The 23,372-nt window shown below is 36.7% G+C and overlaps 1 protein-coding gene across 3 annotated transcripts; it reads right to left on the bottom strand.

Annotated features, from left to right (window-relative positions):
- Nucleotides 1-396: 396 nt before the first annotated feature.
- LOC116165498 (beta-1,3-galactosyltransferase 5-like) lies at nucleotides 397-20,989 on the bottom strand. 3 transcript variants are annotated; one of them, XM_031479988.1, is made up of 3 exons: nucleotides 20,770-20,989; nucleotides 20,459-20,534; nucleotides 397-2,300 (listed from the first exon to the last, which is right to left on the bottom strand). In XM_031479988.1, the coding sequence occupies exon 3, from the start codon at nucleotides 2,296-2,298 to the stop codon at nucleotides 1,180-1,182; it is 1,119 nt and encodes a 372-aa protein (XP_031335848.1). In that variant the 5' UTR covers nucleotides 2,299-2,300; nucleotides 20,459-20,534; nucleotides 20,770-20,989; the 3' UTR covers nucleotides 397-1,179. The 3 variants fall into 3 exon arrangements, with proteins under 3 accessions (XP_031335848.1, XP_031335849.1, XP_031335847.1); XM_031479989.1 differs by lacking the exons at nucleotides 20,459-20,534; nucleotides 20,770-20,989 and adding an exon at nucleotides 14,149-14,333; XM_031479987.1 differs by lacking the exons at nucleotides 20,459-20,534; nucleotides 20,770-20,989 and adding an exon at nucleotides 9,295-9,479.
- Nucleotides 20,990-23,372: the final 2,383 nt, after the last annotated feature.

Below are 23,372 nucleotides of genomic sequence, written 5' to 3'. Positions count from 1 at the left end.
AAGGACTCTACGTTTTGGAAAGAATGTAGAACCTGGGGTATTCCCCCAGGAACAAAGGCAAGAATTTTCATTTCTCCACAATGATGATGAAGATCTTCTTTTGCTAGGGAATACTCCATACATTTGGAGTTCCTAATGGCAACCCAAAAGTCAATTGAATATTGATGTAAATCGCACATTTAGTTTATTGATAATTATGCAGAGGGCAGTGCAACGCTAGATACGAAATTTTTGTATTCTTAAAGATAAGATGATGGCCACTTTGTGTAAAATTAGAAGTCAAAATTGTATAATTATTTTGGACGTCATACAAAATCGGTTTATTCACAAAAAAATCACTGATGTAATAATTCTACCACCCAAATATTGCACTCTGTACAATGTAACAAATACAAGGTTTTTGGACAGCTTTATTTATCTGCAAGGAACATGAATCAGACAGGGATAATAAAATCTTGTGTTAGGAATTCAATATGAGCAAATTTGAGTATTACATGTGGAGATTTAGATGTTTTATTTTTTTATTACAATCACAGTTAATGTGTAACCTTTGAGGATATTTATTTACTATTACACAAACAAAATTGTGGTTTATATATTAAAAAATATATAGATGCTTGTTGCTTAATTAAAAAGTCTACTTATCGCTATTAATTATTGAATAAATATCTACTAATATCTAGCAGCGCCCACTGTTTTACTTTTCACTGGTATAACGTCAATTGCACTGATTTGGTGACTAGCTTTTGATGAAATGAAATTGCATTTCAAATTCGAGAAAGAATATGGCATCGCTATAACTTAACTTAGTGTGCTTACGACTAATAGTTTAGATGTTTAAAATTCATTATAAAAATCTTAACATCGCATGTAGAAAAATAAATTTTGGGCACGTAAATGCCGCTGTTTTCTTTTAATTTTAAGTCTACGCAGTCTACCAATTCAGAGCGTGTCACCCAGCAAAAGCGCAATTCGATTTTATCACTTAAAGTGAGATTACATAAAAATATTTGTCATGTAGACTCTTTAAATACATATCTCATAAAAAAAATATATAAAACTATAAAACAAATATTTCAATCTCACTACTCTTTGCTGCCTTAATTAAATAAACGTACTTGACTTAGATTGTAAAATAATTTCTAGATGTCTATAAACAACAATAAAAAAAACACAGATCTACTTGCATTTTGCGTGACCATCCAGCAGTTTCTTCCATAAATCAAATTGTTCGCTTCCTTTCACCATATGAATGCTAATACCACGTTGAACGCTACACGGAGCTAAAGAAACTCGTTTATTAAGAAACTCAGGAACATGAATTCTTTTAATTTTTAAATCGTTCGCTACAATACCGGTTAAAAATACGTCCTCCAATTTGAAATAAGTATGATTAAGTGAGGAGTGATACAACTCTTTCGATAATCTGGCAGGTAGCAGATAAGCAGGTCCTGTTGTAAAGTCCGGGAATACTGCCGGTTTATACTGCTGAGGCGATATGTAATATTTGGACTTTTTATTTCGAATTGGTTTCCATTTCTTCGCAAGACGTCCATAAATCGCGCGTGTCTCGGGATTATGCTTCGATATAAACGTAAGTAAGCGAGGTATATTAATAAACATGTCGTCGTCCGTTTTAAGTACATAGTCTGCTTGTGGACAATTGTCCTTTACCCATTCCAGCATAGATATAGATTTAAGAGTTAGGTTTTCATAAGTGTCTATAAATTTTCCCTGTATAATGTCTTCGTACATAAAATGTTCTTTTTCGATCTTGTCGTGAAAATTCATATTATTCGTTGCACCTAACATGAAGACAATCGATACGTCTCTTCTCGCACTAAAATGTCCCCACGTCTGCCTTATAGCCATGCGAGCGTTATCATGCGAAGGTGCGGATGTGATGATTATTAGAAGTTGCAAATGTTTACCTTTCTCTTGGCATATATGTTCATTGGTAGGAGAATGACCAGATTCGTAAATGACTTCGGCGGGAACTCCTCGCGTTAAATCGGACTGCAAAGAATTACTGAAGGATAGTAAGGATGGAATTTCCGATGAGGTGTTTTTGTTTGCTACTGGTACGGAAGTGTCATTTTTCAGTGCTGAATTATCCTGGGTCGTGCCGTTCACGTGTGGCGTGTGGAATTCAAGTGATACTGGTAACAATACCGGAGATGCAGTCGTACGCGGTTGAGGAGTCGACATGTACACTACATACATTACCAGCGATGCTGTCGTGATTCCTAGTATTATTAAGTGCAATAGCCGCACTTGTGAGACCCATGGCACCCCCATTCCTGTAAAGAAAGAAATTTCTATGACTAATCAAAATTTGAGGGAAGCTTATACATTTCATTCATACAATTCAGTCTATCCAGTGCTTCAACATCTTTTAAGCGATTTGCAATTGCATTTCTTTGATTTTTGTGAAATCATATGATTTCTTCATCATCACTTATTATTTATTTTATTTTTGGCTTTTATTTTTGAGTGGGCGGGGTTTCGGGCAAAGCTTACAAACCTCAATGCCTGAACCAGGGATCCTTAGCACCACAGTCTACCTTCAACTCAACCTTGTCATACGGGCCGGCCAATTGCAATTTTCCCATGTTATATAAATATAGTGATTTATATGATTTGTTACAGTAGGCTATCATACGTATATACATTCAGAAACATTCCTAAAACACCTTGTAATAAAAATTATTATGTTGATATTATACTTTTTGAATGTTTACTAAACAAATTAAATTGTTAACTATTTTGAAAAAAATGAAATACTTCGAGCCAAAAAATATGGCTTCTGTAAAAACCTTTCAACTATTTTAGGATGTCTATCATGGAGATCTTGGGAACCATAGAACAGGGGTGACCAATTACTGAGGTCTACTTAAGTTCAAGAAAAAATCTTGTGTTCAATTGTAAGCTGGAGTTCAGATTATTTATTAAACAATAGTTTCAAAATTAGAAATTCTTTGCTAACTTTTGGGTAGATGTTTTGCACTCTTCACAAGATTTTCATATTGGGGGGTGTAAGATGTAACAGCGATGCACAAATCTGTTAAAACGGGAACGATGTTTGGTTTTTATAGCATTTTTTTAATACATTTATTTGAGTGTTATTTGAGCAGTTATAGAAAAATAAAAAACCTTTGTTTCGGAGAAATCATCAACTTTATTTGTTATATGGCCCATAAAAGAAGTGCATAATGTATTGAGTCACATTTTTTATTACGAATAAATACAACAATGGGCAAAGAACACAAAAAAACACAAGTTAAAAAGTCATTATGCAAACATAAATGACGAGAGCCTATTTTCCTCCTAATAATATTAATGCTAGTATAACGCAGGGCTTATAAATTCGAACAAAATTTAAAAAGAAATCAAGTGAGTTTCGTAACAAATGCCAGGACCAGGGAAAAATACCGGTAGGCACGAGATCCTTACCCCATTCTCTTTCAAATGAGCCGCCTATCATCGAAGTCTATACAGTTTAATGAAAAATAGTGGAGCGTATACAAATACATATAAATGTTGAAATGGGCATTAATTTTACTTTTATTCGAAGTGTCTGGATATGGAAGTTTTTATAAATGCTTTCGTAAATAGCATTGCGTATTGTCTACATTAGAAATTTCATTGAATACATTCATAAATAAAATATACAGTATGCGTAAACAGTTAAAGCCGGGATTAGCTTAGTTTCATAAATAAGAAAGTTGCTATTGCGCATGCGCAAAATTAAATTTTAAAACTGGTGTTATATTTGCTTGTATTCCTAGTGCCTATGCATGAAATTTCATTTAAATAATAATATAATAATAATAATGATTTATTCCCTACTTCTGTACAAACCAATTAACTAACAGTATAAATAAAATTATAAAATAAACAGAAGAAACCTATTACAGGTGTCGGGAAGAAAATAGAGCGTTTATACAATCACTAAAAAATAATAATTTTTTTTTTTACTAAAAAATAATAATTTTTTTTTGCTTCCGTAAATAAGGAAGTTGGTATTGCGCATGCGCACAACCAAATTTTGCAACTGGTGTTAGATTTGTCTTTATGCCAAATGCCTATGTATAAAATTTCATTTAAATGCCTTCATAAATAAGGAAGTTCACATTGCACATGGGCAAAACATTTTGAAAATGTCGTTAATTTTACTTATATTAGTAGTGTTGACATGTAAAGTTTCATTTAAATATCTTCATAAATAAAAAAGTTAGCATTGCACGTGCGTTAAACCACATTTTTGACACTGCGCATGCGCAATACCAAATTTTGCCACTGGTGTTAAATTTGTCTATTCCAAATACCTATGTATAAAATTGCATATAAATGCCTTCATAAATAAGAAAGTTGGCATTGCGCATGCGCAAAACATTTTGAAAATTTCTTTAATTTTACTTATACTGGTATAGCATCGCACATGCGTTAAACCAAATTTTTGACACTGCGCATGCGCAAAACCAAAAAATATGGGTATGCACGGAATCCTTGGACCAAGCCCTTCCAAATGAGTCTTATATCGCCAAAATCGGTTCAGTGGTTTAGAAGGAGTACGTGTGACGGGCAGACGGACGGACAGCAAAGTGCAGCCAATAGCGACTTTGAGGAAAATACGCTAAAAAATTCGAAACTGTTGGTTTCAACAGGATGATGCACCTGCATACAATGAATTGTGGGAGAATACCTATCGGACAAATTTTCCATTTTTCACTGCTCTGTACCCAAACTGTGAAATAATCCTTACTATAATAATGTAGGTACGTTGTATTTTAAATAACAGTTTCCAATGGGACAGTAATCACAATAATAGACTACTACGATAAATTACTCTGAACTAGAGCAAAATGTGTGGCTCAGAAAATGTAAACGTTTTGTTTTGAGTAGGATAATCAAATACGCGAAACTCAGGTTTGGTGGGGGGTGTTAGAAATTGATTTTATTGCTCATGGTATTATAATTAAAGGTCTCAAGGAAAGGAACTGTTTTCTCCCAACTACCGTCCTTCACCATTTCCCCTTATGAAAATCAGGGGAATTGGTTTTATCTTCCTACTGAAAGGTCTCAATGAAAGGAATTAACTTCTACCAACCCCTATCATGAGCGGTTATAATTCCACATCTTAAGACCGGCGTGTCGGAGGAGGGTACTCACAAAGAATGATTGGAACGTCTAGTATATATCCATTGGCAATATCAAAACCTTAAGAGCAAAGATCTTGAAAATGGTGTGTCGAAGGAGAGTACTCACACAGGCAAAATAAACTGGTCGGGTCGAAAACAGTATCTTGAAAACGAACACCCTCTCAGGGATGCCTGAATTCTGCCGCTTTAGAGAACAAAGGTAAGGAACAACAAAGCTATACCCAACTGGGAATCCTATAAGGAAAACCTAAGGCTATATACGAAGGAGATTACGAGGCGTCAGAGAGAGGCATGGAAGAGTTTTTGCAGCTCTATAGAATTCACTTAGCCAGCTTCAGACGAGAGGATGATTTTAACACTCTCAGAGGGAGACCTAGGAGGTAAAATCATTCTCAGCAGGAATGGTATTGTCAGCTACCTAGTGAGAATATATAGGGTGTATCGCGAGGTGTATCGTTTTCAGACACCATAACATGCATGCAACGATCGAGACAGCATGTCGCTAACTGTGATGTAAAAATTTGATCAGCTGACAGTGACATACCCCACGACAGAAATAGGGTATAAAAGAGCGTGCACCGGATTAAAACTTCAGTCGACTTCTGTTCACCCATAGCGGAGAAGACTCTCCCTGGCTCTACTGCTCGTCCATAATATAGGACCACAACACCTGCTGTTTGCCCGTAGCGTAGGTGCCCGAGGTCATACACTTATCGTGCACTAGATCCTATTCGCCCATAGCGTTGGAACGTCCTCGTTCGTGTTACAGCTGCAGTTGCCATTTAGGGCTGTCACTGACACAAATCTTCATTTCTCCTTCGCTGGAAGCTCCACAGAAACAGAATCGGTTCAATTACTCGCCAAGTCGTGACAGTAACAGTTACATTCGAGCCCCCATTGCTTACATAGTGGCTCTACAGCTGGCTTTCTCCCCAAACCTGGCAAAGGTGATTGCTCCACACCTAGCATTATCCTCCAATCAATTTGATGTCTTTTCTTGTTAAGATACTTGAAAGATTGTGCGATAGATACAATGCGAACAACCCCTACAGCCGTTATGGGGGCCCTTCTGGGTCTATCTCTACTACATCATCCTAAAAAAGGGAAAAACTATTACATCTTTTTAATGCGGAAGTGGCACCCCAACCAGACATATTCATCTACACGGATGAATCTAAAACAATGGAAGGAACACGCACTGGTATTTACTCCAAAGAACTTCCATATCGCCCAATCACTAGGCAAACTTCCTACTGTATTCCAATTAAAGTTGGTAGGACTGACGCTCAGTGCAAGGCCTGGGTCAAAGCTATCCAGGGGTCAGAGTCGAAAGGTAAAAATGGTTAAAAAGCCGCAAGGGGTAGAGAGCAGCGGTAATCTGTCAACCGCAAAGGTAACAAAGTAAGCGACACAAGTCGAAGGGAAAAAAAGCTAAAGTTGGGGCCCATAGAGGAACCACTAAACACTAAATCCTTCAGCGATGCAGCTACTACAAGCGCCAAGGTAGGGAGGGTGCGTTAACCGGGAGGGAAAAAAGGCGTAATAAGATCTAGTTCCTCGGAGGAAATAATAGTTCTGAAGAGGGAATGGTTTCTCCCCGCTTCACGGAGTGCCAACAAGCGGTTACTCCACCTTGCGAATGGACGGAGCTAGGGTTTCTTAAAATCAAGAACCTCCGAAAATAGTGGTATGAATCCGGGGCTTCCTAGAGAACCGGAAGAAGTACTGATTCAGGTGAGTAAGCAAAACTAGGACGTAACCACTAAGGAAATAATGAAAAGACGCATAGACAAAGAGAGATACAATTATGGACAAGAGACGCGGTGGAGCTGTAGAGAGGAAGGTTAAAGGAAGAAGAAATTGGAGAGAATACAGAGAACCAGTGGAATAATATAAAGAAAAGTATTAAAAAAGCCATAACGTGGAAACAAATAACAGAAAGGTGAGCGGAGAGAAAAAAAATGGGTGCTGAGACAAAAAGTGTACAGAAGAGAGCAATAAAAATAGAGAAATGATGGGACAAGAAAGATGAAAAAGCAATACACAAGAAAATTTAAAGAAAAAAAGATGGAGAAATAGAAAGAATCCAAAGAGCAAATCAAGGAAATAAAAAAAGAAAAGCATTTGTGAAAGGTGATAGACAGAAGAAAAAATAAAAATAGAACAAATGAGAGGGAAATACAATTACAGGAATGGAAACAACATTTTAGCGCATTTCCATAAAAATAAAAAAAATGCGCTATTGTGGCCACTTTGCCCGTCCGTCCGTCCGTCCGATCGTTTTGCGACGCTACTAGTTCTTTATCTTAAGAGCTATTGTTCTACTTTTTTCGCTATTTGGTTCGTTATGGTGTCGAGTCTTGTACCAAGGAAGGATTTTTTTCTGTACCGCTTACAAAAAAAGTTAGTGTAAAAAAAAACAAAAAACCGTTTTTCACATGTTCCATAATTTTACACTTTTGCCGTTTATTAACGATCCTAGAGATCGTTTTATAATTTTGCATTGCTATCTGTCGCCTGCCGGTTGGTCCCTCCGTCTGTTTCTTTGTCTGTCTGTCCATCTATCTGTCCGTGTGAACGATAACTTTGTTTAGAAATGTTCGATCGCTTTTACATCTCCGTTAGTTATGAACTGAATTGCATGAAATTCAATAGGGGCATAGCTTTAGCCATATAATACGCAATGCCAAAAGTTGGATCGAATCGATTCAAAATTCACAGTGCCCTTTTCGCATCTCGACCATTTATAAACCGAATTGCAAACTTTTTTTACTTATAAAAGTATTTGAATGAAATTTGATACATAGGCACTTGGAATAAAGGAAAATCAAACGCCAATTTCAAAATTTGGATTTGCGCATGCGCAGTGCCAACTTTTTTATTTATGGAAGAATTTAAACGAAATTTGATACATAGGCACTTGGGATAAAGGAAAATCAAACGCCAATTTTAAAATTTGGTTTTGCGCATGCGCAGTGTCAACTTTTTTATCTATGGAACCATTTAAGTGAAATTTGATACTTAGGCGCTTGGAACAAAGGAAAATCTAACATTAGTTTCAAAATTTAGGTTTGCGCATGCGCAGTTCCAACTTTCTTATTTAGAAAAGCATTGAATTGAAATTCTTCTCATAAACTGAAATTGAAGTAGCACGTCAAAAATGGATTGCCCATGTGCAACGCTATCTTTCATATTTGTGGGCGGATTTTTACGATTTTAACAGAAGTTGCATCTTACAAATGGGAAATGAATGCAAGTGGAAATGCGCTTTATGTAAATCGTTTACGATTACTTTTTAACTTGTTAACTTTGACTAAAAATGACGCATGCCCAACGTCACCGTCGTTACTCCCTGTAACCGCTCGTATTGCATCACTGCCAAAGCGTCGTCAGTAGCGACCTCGATGACGAATATTCATGACTGGCCAATTTGAACCCTTCAAACAATCCCAGGCACGATTTTTTTAAATTCTTAGTTCCATTGATTGCAGGACTGCAGGAACACTCTCCCTGCCTCTAAGTTATGAAAGGAAATAACACTCAACATTTATTACACATGGACCAGTACTATCAATAATCGCCACATTAATTCCATTGACTTGAATACATAAAAAAATTCTACTAAATCAGCTGAGCGTGGTCAAACAACTCTAGGTAATAACATTATTATATTAAATGCAAGACTTAATGTTAATGATCGTGTAAACAGTCATTAAAATGAGCAGACACGAAGAAGCTAATTGTTAAACTTAAAATGAAAATGACGATGTAGTGGCCTTGACGTCCTTTATTCACAGAGAATTTTTGAAAAAAAAATTGAAAAATCATTACTTTTCAAGGTGTTCGTTCTTAATTACTACATAAATATTGTGTAAGGTAAGCAGGTTTTGCAGTTAAGCCAGTTAATTTCTAAGAACAATTCAAAGATGATGAAATTAATGGAAGGATTCATAGACCAGCACTTGGAAAGTGACATTTCGTCAGTTTCACAGTACTTAACGTTATTAGAATAGATGCTTTATTTTGCAGGAGAAAGTTAACAGGAAAAAAGTGAAAGTGTTGCAGAAATATTTTGAATGCGCCCAAAAAAGCCCAATAAAAAACGCACGTGTTACAAATTTTATGTCCTTACTCTTTTGCCACGCTGTATGTAACTGATAGATGCTCATTATGACCGGCCTGTGAGGCAATGCACTTTGGTACAGTAATTTAAATTTACCAGACGTCTGATCTGTTTATTGAATGTCAATAAGTTCGCGCCACATTCTGCTTGTAGTTTTTACGTTGATTGAATGGGCACCTACTATTTCCACGGCAGCTTGTCTCTATTTAATGGCAATATTAATTGTCTGTAATAAAATCACCACCGTGTACACATTACCGAAAGTGCATTGCAACACGCGCAACAGCAAAAATCATTTAATTTCTCTAATAATTGCTTTTTTTTTTAATTCACAATGGATTGCCACTTACATCCGTTACCAAATGCAGAAAAACGCCGAAATACGGCAGTTTTTGTGACCTTTACGAAATCGCCAAGTTTTATTCTGTTTAAATTAGAGAAGGTCGATGAACCAGCGTGTACATTTGCGCTATAATTACCCACAGAAGACTTATTTATTGCTCGGTTGAATTTCTGATTAACGCATGCTAATTATACACAGGGTGGTTGAAAAAACGAGAGTTGGCCGAAAAGAGGTTTTTCGTAGTGGTGGTAACTATGGGTACCATCTGGAACTTTTGTCACACGATTCCTCTTACGGTTCCACCCCCTTCGCCTTTTTCATCTAATTGCGACCTAGTTCAGATCAATTAAATTGCATCTGATGAAACTATTCCTTTCCATTAATTGTTACGAATTAATAAAATCACAATCTATGCCATTATAAGGTGATGGGATTGGGAAAAAATAACCAAAGTCAACCTCAACCACCAGAGTGCAAATACTAAAATCACAGCATTTGGCTGTTAGTAATTGAACATCGAGTGTTGAAAGAAACCTCAAATTTCTCTTAACATTGAACTCTTGTTAACCAAAGTATTGTCGCACATAAAAAAAACAAGTTGTGAAGAATCTACGCATACGTGCGAACGACGATAGCGGATTTTAATCGTACAAATACAATCCCCAGTCTGACCACCACCAATAGTGGGTAAGCATGATACTACAACTTAAAAAGTATCATGGTGGGTAAGGTCGTAAGGTTAGCCTTAGCTGACACTCCGCCTACTTGAAAATAAAGACCAAAAACAAAATAAACAATCCGATACAACTGAATACCGAACGATCCTCGAGATCTTCACACATCTTCATCATTTTTACAATACACCTTAAGGGATTGATTCTGTCCCACCAGATCAGCATGACTTGTAAAACGAACTTTTGAATCGGCATTAGTTTGCATGCGCAAAACAAATTTTTTAATTCGGCAATAGTTTTACTTATATTTGAGGTGCCTACATAAAAAATTTCATTTTAATATCTTAACAAATTAAAAAAACCGGCTGCGCATGCGCAAAACAAATTTTTTGATTCGGCATTCGTTTTACATTTATTCGAAGTGCATACATACAAAATTTCCATTAAATATCGTGACAAATAAAAAAATTGGGATTGCGCAAATATAAAAGTTGTAATGCGCATGTGCAATATTTTTTTGCATCTACATAGTTGCCTGAAGTTTAAGAAATATTTACTAACACAGAAAACCGGACATTCATATGTTCTTTGTAACAAGAGTTACAACAGAAACCCTTTTTGGAGGTTTGGGCGGTAACATTTTGGCCCGTTAGTCTACATAGCCAAAAAAACAATAGCGACCTTTCATATATCCCGCAGAACATGTGTATCAATTTGCAAAGCGATTATTCAGTAATATGAAAAGCGAGATGAAAAGTTAATGAACATGACAAACAAGGATTTCCAGGAATCCTACAATACTGCAATACGCATGCGTAGAGCGCATAAAATGCATAAGAATGGGAAAAGTTATCAAAGTAGCTAATTTTTTAACAAATTTAAGCTCGTCTTAGGCAAATTCCACGTGTCCTGGAATTCTGAAACTGAAAATATTTAATGTCATCATATTAAGAACAATAGAAAGCCGTTTAGAATTTAAAAATGCTCTAAACCAACTCTAGGTTTTCCATAGCAAAATTCCAGTTTTTCTAGTTTTTTTGACGCTAAAATGCACCGGAGAATAAATCTGAAATTTCAGATGTTTTGTATATAAAAACTGTGATCCAATAAAAATTGCGTTATTTATAACGATTTACTTATTCCACTTTCCAGGATGTCCCGGCTATTCCACTAGCGAGGTCGTGGGACTTTTATGAGCTTCATCCTGGAAGGGGCCCGAACATATTCCAAAAGGTCCCACTTAGTCCGAGTCAAAATTTAACTTTACCGTAATAACAGGCGGGCCGCGTGCCATAAATTGCGTATGGCTGGTCTAGTGGGTATTAAACACGGTTGGCACCCGCACCGCTCGTGTTGGATTCTTTGGTAGCAACAAACATTTTTTACCTTGCGTACCTTTTTCGTACCTAATTCAGCGGAATTGGACATTAGGTTATATGTAGGATTAAGATATTTTCTGAAATTTTTTGAAAAGCAAACATGCTTCACTAATTTATTGTTTATTTATTTATTTATTGTCCCTCTCTTGTTCTGGGCCCTCCACAGGTTTGTGCTCAATTACAGAGTGACCCGCATAATGCTTTTTAGAGGTGCCCCTGGAGAAGGCCTTAAGTTGTTCTATATCACTCCGACATTTACCTTAAGAATTAGGAAAACTGCAAGAAAACCTAATTCGGAGTACCCGGCAGAATGCTCAAAACTGATCTAAGGAAATTCCTATCTCTGCCACAGATGAAAAATTCTTACCTCAGCCCCTCAGCCCAGGTTCGAACACCCGACCTTCCGGCTATGTATCCCAACGCTTTACCACTCAAACACATAGTCGTAATGCGAAGTGTATCGTACGGGGTGGACAGCTTCGACCAACGCCCGCTTTAATTATATTAACGAGTTACCTCTTTGGATTATTCAGATACCGGTGATGACGTCATGTTGCTAACTTTCGGGACCTATTAAGACATCATATTAGAATCTTTTCTCCCTGCCCCTTTTACCTTCCCCGATATTTGATTGAACAATTAACTTTGTTAAGAAATCAGTAGTAAATTTTACATTTTCTGGATCGTCTCCCGGTGCAACCGTTTCAACTCCCTGGTAGAAAAACATGCAAGATTATGAGTAAATACGACTGTAGGGATTTTTCGAGAATGTTTAGGTTCAATTCTAAAATTCTTTCTTGCTTCCTGACCCTGTCCTTCATTATAAAACCTATGATCGATTGAAAATCCAACCTGTAAGAGGAAGTGTACATAAAAACATCAGCGCGGAACAGTACACAACTCTAACAAACACAAAAGAATCAACCGATACAACGGAATACCAAAGGATCATTAGTAATTGTTTATTTTAATGCTTTGAACTACCGATGTTTACTTGACTTTTTAGTTCACTTTAATGATCAAAATCCGAGTGGTGGACAAAACTGCATCTAAATAATTCCCTTGGTCTTGACCCCGAGGATCTTGGTTTTAATCAAAATGCACCGTTATCAAATGTGAAGCCTATCCCACCCCACAAATGGTACATTTTGCTCAATTTTCCCAATTTTCAAAACAGTCGGACATTTCTAAACAAAATTATCGTGCCACACGAACAGACAGACAACAATACAAAATTATAAACGATCTCGAGATTCGTTAATAATCTAGTGGAAGTCTGTACTTAGTATCTAGGAAATGAAATATATCAATTTCTATTATATTTGCAATCAATTTTCCGTTCCCGATTGATTTGAAGTCCCACAACTGTTGTTCCTGTTGACCTAGTTGCCAAAAGACCGACCGGTCCTAATGTCTAAAGCACCTGTACACCAAATTTCAATACGATCAGTTATCGTGCATATGGACAGACAATACGAAACTATTCTTAAAGAACATGTAACCTCGCTTACATGCGAATCCACAATGTTTCAATTATAGGTCTCTGGATGGGATGCCATATACCGTACCTGGCGTGTATTCTGTCCAATATGAAAAAAAATATAGTCCTCGTATGAGATCGAAGAGTTCAGCGCATTTTGTGTGGCAGATCAGTATTCTGTTATCCAATTTGAACTCCACCATTAATAAGACTTTGTCAAATGTTACCACATTATTTATTTAATTATTATCCCTCTCTTGTTCTGGGCCCATTTACAGAGTGACCCGCATAAATCTCTTTAGAGGTACCCCTGCAGAAGGTCTTGCTTGTTGTTCTATATTACTCCGGTAGGTATTTACCTTACAACCTAATTCGGAGTAGCCGGCAAAATGCTCGAAACTGATCTAAGGAATATCCCATCTCTATCACAGATGAAAAATGTTATCTTTGTCGGTAACCACTTCCGACTGGATTTCGCTAAAAACCTTCCACTCAATGTTTGTGGCACTTCGCATAGCTCGAGACGCGAGAATGAGACCGCCGACACCAGTTGGAAAACAATCGGACCAAAACTGTAGAAGATAGAAAAAAACTGAAAAATCACCACGTTAGTATAACACGCTCGGGGATGGCACCCAGATGTAGCCCGTCTCTAAAGTTGTTAATTACACGGCCCCGGGTGTATACTCCTCGTGACTCGTCTCTCTACATGCTTCTACGGCCCCGCATTTTCTGCCAGCTAAAAACCGTAAGTGATTTTAAAGAAATCAAGAAAATCGCTAGGAAATAGTAAGTGATACCTATTCAAAGGAAATTTCAAACAATTTCTGGAAAATCAGACAGTCCCGTAAAAATTATCACGTTAACCCACCTCCGCCCCGAACCCCCAGACAAATACAAAATTAAAAATTCGAATACAGCTACAGTAAATAGTCTAACGCAATAAAGGTGTTTATCCGTTTCTAATATTAAAAAAATCGTACTTACTTTAATGACTCCTGACGTTTGCTAATCACCATCGAGTCCAAATTAGTTTTACTGTGATGACTTGCGATTGTGTTTGTTAAATGTTATCAAATGCGATTAAAAGCCAGAACTTGATAAGCTTTTTAATTAAGTGATGCAATTAAAAATGTAGAAAGGCGAATTTGCATATATGTAAATGATTCACCGACATTGGCTACAAGTTCGACTACAAATTTGCGCCATTTTACAATGTTGGAAAAACCTAGATCTGTCTGCATGAAGCGCGATGAATACTAAATCAAAATATTTAACAACTCCTTTATTGTTTTAAGATATCCATTAGAAGCGTCGTCTACTGCTTTTAAATCAAAGAAATCTTTCCGCGTTTTCTAGTGCGGAAAAGTGTAAAATGGAACTATATTACACATGAAAAAATTTCCTACAGCAATAAACAATTATTTGATTAAAGATAAATTAACAATTCAATGCAAGCCTGAATTTGTCGCTAATGTTGCAATTAACATAATTACCATTTATGACGTGAATTAGCAAAATTAACTACTTCCCTATTGGCGATTTTGTAAAAACATGGCAGTAAAGATGTATGTACTGCTTTTATTTCTGCCCATTGTTTATCTTTAATTGAAATTCCGCACGTATTATGTAAAGTTAATATTTTGAAATGCCAAACCATAATTATTGCGAGTAGAGGATAAATGATAACAAAAGTCGACATTTAACAATTACATAGGGAAAGGAAAGTTTAAATTTATAAATAACAGGGTAAAAAATTATATACCAGCGGCATCCGCACATAATAACAAGGAAATAAAACATTTACCATTTGTGAGTTTTATTTAAATTTAACATTGGGCATATTGTTTTGCTAATCAAGCGTTTGCAATGATTTTAATCTGTTGAAATTGACGTATATGACATTGAGAAAACAACAATAATATATTAGCATTATAATGACTTTAGCGTACAAAAGAAAACGGTCAAACCACATTAATAGCTCGCTATTGTCGTATACTTCAATAGCAACTATTCTTACCCAACATTGGAAGCTAGAAATGAAAAAAAAGTAAGTTTTATACATAATACAAGTGTTTTTTGGTAAATTCGCCCTCGAACAATTTTTCCCCCATTTGCGCACGCGTGGCAGAGTTGACTCCAAGAAAACTCGCGCTCTGAGTTTCCTGTCAAAAGATTCACCCTCGGAAAATTTGCCGGCAGGACCTTCGCCTTGAACTTCACCACATCGTTTTACACTTTCGAAAAGTAACGTCACCACCATCGATTAGATCACCTATTTTTAGTATTATAAAGATTTTTCATCATTACGCTGACACTTTTTGCACTCTATGAGATATAATTTCCTCACTTAGTATGTATACAGGCTGATACAAATTCGAGGGCCACCATGGGGATCTCGGGAACTGTAAGAGGTAGGTAGTTTAAATTTGGCGAAGTTGCGTATTTTTTAAATATTGTTAAAACATCTTTTTTTCCCGGCAAACTTTGTCGTGGGTAGTGTATATTCGTAGTTTCTTGATGATGGTTAACGGGAGACGAAACGTCAGACTTCAAATTTAAAACTAGCATCTTGTAGAGGGAAAAAAGTGGACATTTATTTTGAAAAATCTTTTTAAGTATCTTCGATAAAAAATAAAAACAATTTTGCAAAATTTCGTTGTTTCAGGATATCTCCGAGAGTAGTCGGAATATTTTCAGTTTCCAAACGGCATTTTATTAAGCATCAAAATACGCAACTTTTGCAAATTTAAACTACCTACCTATCTCTTACAGTTTCGAGATCCTCAAGGTGGCCCTCGTATTCAAATCAGCCTGTACAGTTACCGACCACCAACACTTTATTTTATTTTCTACTATGTACATCATGTAATAGAAAGGTTTGTTTATGATTTTTAGCTTCCTAGCTTGAGCTATTGCAATCACCGCTTTTTCAACATGTCCAAATATCATCAAATGTCGACGCGAGGACGTCACGCCGAAGGTCGAAGAGAGGTCCACCATGGTTTTCCCACATTACTGATCCCTAGGTTCCGAGAACTACCCCAAACTTTTCGGGCCACATTTTCGAAAGGAACCGTTTCGTCCACCATCGTCTCGACCAAGCCCAAAATTCGATTACACAACACCGCCCCTTTCCGCTTGCGATCATTGCCCAGGAGGTCGAAACGATGCTGCCCGACCACATTATTAAACCGAGCGCATCCAGCTACTCGTCCCCAATCGTCATTGTCCAAAAGAAGGACGGCAACGCTAAATCCTGCGTGGACCAACACCGCTACAGAAGTTGTACGATCCCGTGGTCACCCGGTGCCAAGAGCGCGAGTAAGAGGGGCGAGAGCTTCCACCCCAAATGGACGCGGCCCTATACCATAGAAGCCCTGACTGGAACCAACGTATTCATTGGTGGGGCTAAAATTTCAAACGAGAATATCTCGAAAACCGAGTGACAGAAGGGAAAATGATATATGTTGACAAGACACATCCGTTTTTAAGGGAATTTTTCGAAATAAACTCCCCTTATATAATGGTTTTGTCCGTCCGTATGTCGGCCTGTTCCTCGCGATCTCAAACCTTCGCCAATCGATTTTTACGAGTTCCAGGATCAGGGCTATTGAATATGAGCCGAAAAGTCATGTTCCCGAATGCGAGCTGAGTGTCAAAAAATTACCCTACTGAAAATAGTATATGATTCTTCGTTTCTTTTTCATATTTCCACTCAAGAATACATAAGGTTTCATATGGCAAAGGTCCGGGGTACGCTAAAAATACAGAAAAAAAATTAAACAGAAAATCTTGACCGAGCAAAATAAATCGTCGGAGTTTGATGAAATTTACTGGGTGCACTGTTTATGATTTAACAATCAAACTGCTTAACAGTTTTTGCTTTTCACAAAGAATGCATCGCTTCAAAAGTGGTGGCACATGCGGTAATCGATTTTAGACCTACTTTCTATTCTTTACACTATGGTATGATGCATCTCTCAAAGTTCATTGAATAATTACAGTGCATAACATATGATCTGCGCGTCGAAATCATTTTAACTCTGTCAATTTTTTCGTTTTTGATCCAAAAATTGTAGAAATTTAAAAACCATTTTTTTTGTACAAGAAACGATGTTATACGTCCGGCTAATACCAATTATTTATTTGTCATTGCCCAAACATGCGAGCAGCTAATGTAAATTATATTAAATTTTAGGTCAAGTATTAATTATTCGCTTTTACTTGCATTTTACTCTCCATGAACATAAGTCCATTGGAGTAATTTAGATAAATTTGTACTGGTTCGAGTGATTGAAAAACTTACGGCAGCTTCGTAATAATGTAAACCAGGGGGTGTATACCCTTTAGGTCGAAATAATGCCGACGATAAGGGTATGCCTTCCTGGCGTGCTAAAGGAATGACAAGCAGCACACTATGCTCGAGAAATGATTGAAGAATTTAGTAGGTTGTAATTGTTCTTGTTTGTAATTTAAGACGTAGAAGGTAAGCAACATGTGGGTAAATAATGTATTGCGTTTTTACGAAAAAAAATCAATTAACAAATGCTTGCTAAGAGGACTTTATCAAAGTAAAACTAAATTAAACGAGATAAGCAAGGCACAAGTGTCTTGGAACCAGTGCCGGTGCCGGCATTCAAATTATTTTTTATGAGCCCGAATTATAAGAGCTACAGCAATATTTTGGCGCCCAACGTGGCGCATAGCAATACTTTACCCTAAAAAAGGGGATTTAACAGCTGTCAGTTGAGGCCAGAATTCGCTGTAAATTTTGGTTCTATAAATAGTTTCCGTAGCCAATCGATCCTGAGTTTGGCCAGTTATCTGTCCGTTCATAGTAGACGAAATGTTCAGGTCAGTCAATAAAGTAACATACAACGCTAATAAAAGCTGGCTCAAACATGATGAGTCGGTAATATCGTCCCCGGTAGTTCGGGCCATTGGGTTTAGTCGTTGAGGTGATGCTTAGTGTCGGAAAACCCGGAATCATTGCCTGAGTTCGTGTAGCCAAACCAAAAGTAGATGTTTGGAAAGCCTAATACGATTTCAGGGAGTTGATAATAATGCTGTTTGCTCTCACTCGGTAATTCAGGAACAAACACATGAGCCTTGATTTGGAAGTAGAAACCAATCATTTTATTTATTTATTTATTTATTATTCCTCTCTTGTTCCGGACCTCAACAGCCTTGCACCCAACTACAGAGTGACCCGCATAATGCACACCCGGCAGAATGCTCAAAACTGATCTAAGGTAATTCCCATCTCTGCCACAGTGAAAAATTCACCTCAACCCAGGTTCGAACACTCGACCTCTGGATTTATAGTCCAACGCTCTACCACTGAACCATGAAGCCGGTCATTTTGGGGAACTGGGAACAATTTGAACAGTTCAGGTGATGAGCTACGAAAAATTGGTTCTTAGTTCTTACTAATGAATACATTCCCTGAATCACCATCTTCATATTAATTGAATATTTCGAAAACATAGTGTTTGAAGAGCGTACTTACGAAGGGAAAATGATAGTTGTCGATGAGACGCATCCCTCGGTGGGGTGAAAACATCATGTGTGAATATGCCAAAAATGGAATGTTAATAGAGGGTACTCGCCAAGGGAAAATAATAGATGTCGACGAGAAGTATGCGTCGGTGGAGTGAATACTTCAAATGTGAATATCTTGAAAATGACATGTCGACAAATGACATGTTGACGAAGCGCATAATGATTTTGTCGGTCAGTCTGTCTGTCTGTCCCTCATCTAACTTAAAGCGAAAAGAGACAACGCTATCAAATCTTCGCTAATCAATTTCGACAAGTTCAATGATCAGTACTACTGAATATGAGCCGGATTAAAAGTTGCGTTTCTGAATGTTAGCCGAGTGTCAAAAAATTCCCCCACTGAAAATCGTATGCAATTCTTCGTATCTTCTTTTCACGTTCTCAGTGCAGTCTGTTAATAATCTGGGTAACGAATTGTACGTATATAATATACATTCAATGTTTAATTATTTATTAGGTATTTCAACAATTTTCCGAATTAATATTTATAATCAATAGACAAAGTAGATACACAGTGGTTTAACCTAAAAAAATTCTTTACTGATTCAGGTTGTCTGTAGATGAATTGTGGGCACAGTATCCATAGATCTATGAGTGTGGGAAAGTATGTTTTAGGAGATAAAAAAAAGGTCGATTTATTTTTACTTCATTTTATTTGATTTATTGTTGTAAGAGGTCTTTTTTAAGTTCTTGTTTGCGTATATTATACTATTATTAATTAAATCAAAAATAAAGCTAGTTTCATTGGTTTTGCAAGTTATTACAAACATTCATTACTAGCACATACGTATCTAGGAATTGAAACAATATTAGTGGGATGTATGGGAGATTTAGAGTGGAATTTTGGCGAAATTAGTGGAATGAGTTATGGTATTGCGCATTAATTGGAATTAGAGTAGGTACATGCTTATAGAGCGCGGCAACGCAAAATTGAGAGGAATATGTATATCTCTCCGGCGAAGTATTGTGAGCCATTGCTTGATTTGTAAAAAAAATGCTTGTTTTGGAAACCTCTACCCCTATATTTTTTGTTACACAGATACCTTATCATAAATATTTTCATATTTACTTAAATGTAACACCCTTTCATACCCTGTTTCTAACTCTATATTGTTTATTAGAAACATACATCCACTATTGCAACTGAATTTTATTAAACATAATGTTACAGGTGTAATTTGCTTTTATTTGGAACCTTCCGAAGCAAGGACAAGTTATTTCAATTTTTTTAAATTGGTGTAAACCAGATCCTCCCTCGCATCCTATGTCCAACATAAGACCCTAGTGTTTTTGCGGCCACTAAAATGTATAAATTTCCGTCAAATACAAAACTGTGCACGATACCACTGATATATTTATGTACAAAGATGTTATAATGCGGCCCTCCAAATTGTATTTTTTTTAAAGCGGCCTGCTCTACAATAGAGCTACTACATTGAACTTATGAATATTTCGCAACGTTTATGTAATATGCATAGGTACCAAAATACGACTATAATTATGCCAATTAATATTAAAGTTATTGATCCCCAGAAAGTAATTAGGTAATAGTTTAGTTAGTTCATTTATTAATATTGATTAGGACAACCGGTTGCCAAAATTACGAGTTTCAAAGGAAATGTGGAAGTTTGTCATTTGCATACTTAAACAGATAACATTCATTCGAGTACTCTTTCGGTAAGCACAGCTGTACTATCCGAAGAAGCTACGAGAACTTAAATTGCTTTGTACTCACCACTTCACGTGATAGATAAAAGGTGTCTTCGAAAGATTGGTTTTGTTGTGGATTCTGCAAGCGACATGATGTCAGTCTAAAAGAACAATAAATCAGCAAAGTGTTACTATCAATTACAATTTAGTAATGCCCAGACAGGGATTCATTGCCAAATGTTTTAATAATGATGTCATTATCGAGATAATTATTATAACTGCCCAAAAAAGTTCTTGTAAAAATAAGTTATTGTCTAAACAAATTTGAATTTAATAATTAAAAAATCGTGTATTATTAATTAGTAGGCAATTATTTTTAGAAGCAGGTAAACATACCTGAACATGAAATTCATGTTACCCAATTACCCTTGGATGATAGTTTTATTAGAACAATATCTTCCATTAACATTATTTCTACCAAATTTACCGCCAAATTGTTTAAAGCTTATCATTATGTGCTGATAAATATGTTTACAAATGAATCACTCCACTTATCGCCACATGTAGTTTTCTGTTTTAACGCGAAATGAAAACGTAGAGTGCGACTGTCACTGACGTTTCTTAACAAAGTCCAGGTTAGGGAGACCCCCATGCCGATTGGTTACTTAATAAAAGTTCGAGCCAATGAAATCCAATTGCACAGTGGCGCAACTTGCAAAAATTTGCGTACGTGAGTTGCGAAACGTTGAGCGGAGGGTTCTTGGAAATCCATCCATGTTTGGTTCTTAACGTGATCCGAATGCGATTTTGTAGAGGAATATCCTTCATCAATAATCGAGAAATTGACGATTATTGCAAGCATTGTAAAAACGATAAAATGAAGCAATGAAATAAATTTAAATAATCCGTTCAAAGCTAATTCGCCACAAATTTTCACTTTCGTATCAAATATGCCAAGTAAAAATCCTTAAATCGTATATCTATACGACATGTTGCCATAGACCTCTGCGTTTCCAAAGCTGCCAAATGGCATTGGGTTGGACCATTGAATAATAAATTCAGATTTATTATTCAATGGTTGGACTGAGAGGCAGCATTTGGCAGAGTACAGAGAGTAAATATATATACAGGGTGACAATTTGAAAACTTACCACCCCCCATATCTTAGTAAATAAACGAGATATTTAAAAAAATCAAAATCCGTTTCGGTAATTCGGAGGGGGAATCACAATGACATAGTTGGCGACGCACCCTCTCCAACCCCCTGCGCCCCAGCCACCCCAACTTTTAAATCTTAAATAGTGACCCCCCCATGTGTGATACGTCGTTGGAAAGCTCTGAAAAAATGCTTTCCAACCATACCAAATAGCATTACATTTAGGTTAGTAATTATCGTGCAAATCAAAAAATAAACTAATATGATACATTTGAAATCTGTCGTATTTAAAACGCAACCGGCGAACATAGACGAACTAAGACAGAGAATAATTCAAGAATGTCGAAATATTGCAAAACCAACATTTGAAAAGGTTCGACAAGAGTTTGAGAATAGATTATAACTGGCGATCAAAAATGAGTTGCTGTCGAGTCGGCTTTGGAAGTTCAAGTTAAATACGATTTTCCATGTTTATTTTTTGATTTGCACGATAATTACTGACCTAAATGTAATGCTATTTGGTATGGTTGGAAAGCATTTTTTCAGAGCTTTCCAATGACGTATCACACATGGGGAGTCCCTATTTAAGATTTAAAAGTTGGGGTGGCTAGGGCGCAGGGGGTGTGAGGGGGTGCGTCGCCAACTAGGTCATTGTGATTCCCCCTCCGAATTACCGAAACGGATTTTGATTTTTTTAAATATCTCGTTTATTTACTAAGATATGGGGGGTGGTAAGTTTTCAAATTGTCACCCTGTATATGGAAAATGGTGGACGATGATGGGAAAATAGACAATAACTTATAGGACAGATTGAAGGATATGGATAGACAGGGATGAAAGTATAAGGACAGGAGCCATGTAGGACTGATACATGGATATGTCCACTTAGCCCAACCTTATTTACAGGGGCGGACTGGCACGGGGGGGGGGGGCGATTGCCACCTGGCCTGTAGATCATAATGGCCCGTTGGAAATTTATAAGTATGTGCTGTATTTAATTTCTTGCGCTATTAATAAATTATTAACACGTTTCTCTAATTGGGGTTGATGTTAGGTTGTTAAAAAATTCTGTTTTAATTGAAGTGTTTTACAATGAATTTATCATTTTTTGTCGTAGCATGAAAGTGCCGAAATACAATGATAGGCGACGCACCTCGTGTGGATTGTATATTTTGTTACCTTTAATTATCAGCTGCAATTTAAAAAAAACTGTATGGTAATTGATTTTCGAGAAAGGAGTACTTTAAAATGTTTTTGTGGTGCAACTCAGAAGTTCCCCCCCCCCCCACCGGCACCTTCATTACTACAATAATACTTTAATGGCCCGTAAGTACCCAGTCCGCCCCTGTGTATAACCTTCCTTTTTTACCAAAATTGGACTACACCAAACTTTCTCGGGAAAACACTTTTTCTTATTTATTTTGGTGCGTAGAATCCAAACCAATTCGTACTTTTTCGATCAGGCTTCTCAATCAAAAGTTATAGACTAGAAACCAATTTCGAAAAAAAATTCAAAGGGCTGTAACTTTTGAACTAGTAGCGCAATCTTGGAACTGTTTGAAATTATGGATTCTACAGGCCACATTCTATAAGAAAATTTTTTTCCGGGTCGATCTGAGACAAGTTTTTTTTCGGGGCTCAAAAAAAGGCAGTGTATAACCTTCCTTTTTTACCAAAAATTGACTGCACCAAAATTTCTCGGGAAAACACTTTTTCTTATTAATTTTGGTGCGTAGAATCCAAAACAATTCGTACTTTTTCGATCAGGCTTCTCAATCAAAAGTTATAGACTAGAAACCAATTTCGAAAAAAAATTTAAAGGGCTGTAACTTTTGAACTAGTA

Source organism: Photinus pyralis, unplaced genomic scaffold, assembly GCF_008802855.1.
Source record: "Photinus pyralis isolate 1611_PpyrPB1 unplaced genomic scaffold, Ppyr1.3 Ppyr1.4_LG3a, whole genome shotgun sequence".
Classification (NCBI taxonomy): domain Eukaryota; kingdom Metazoa; phylum Arthropoda; class Insecta; order Coleoptera; family Lampyridae; genus Photinus; species Photinus pyralis.
Note: the sequence above shows the minus strand (reverse complement) of the source record. Positions and strands in the feature narration are given on the sequence as shown.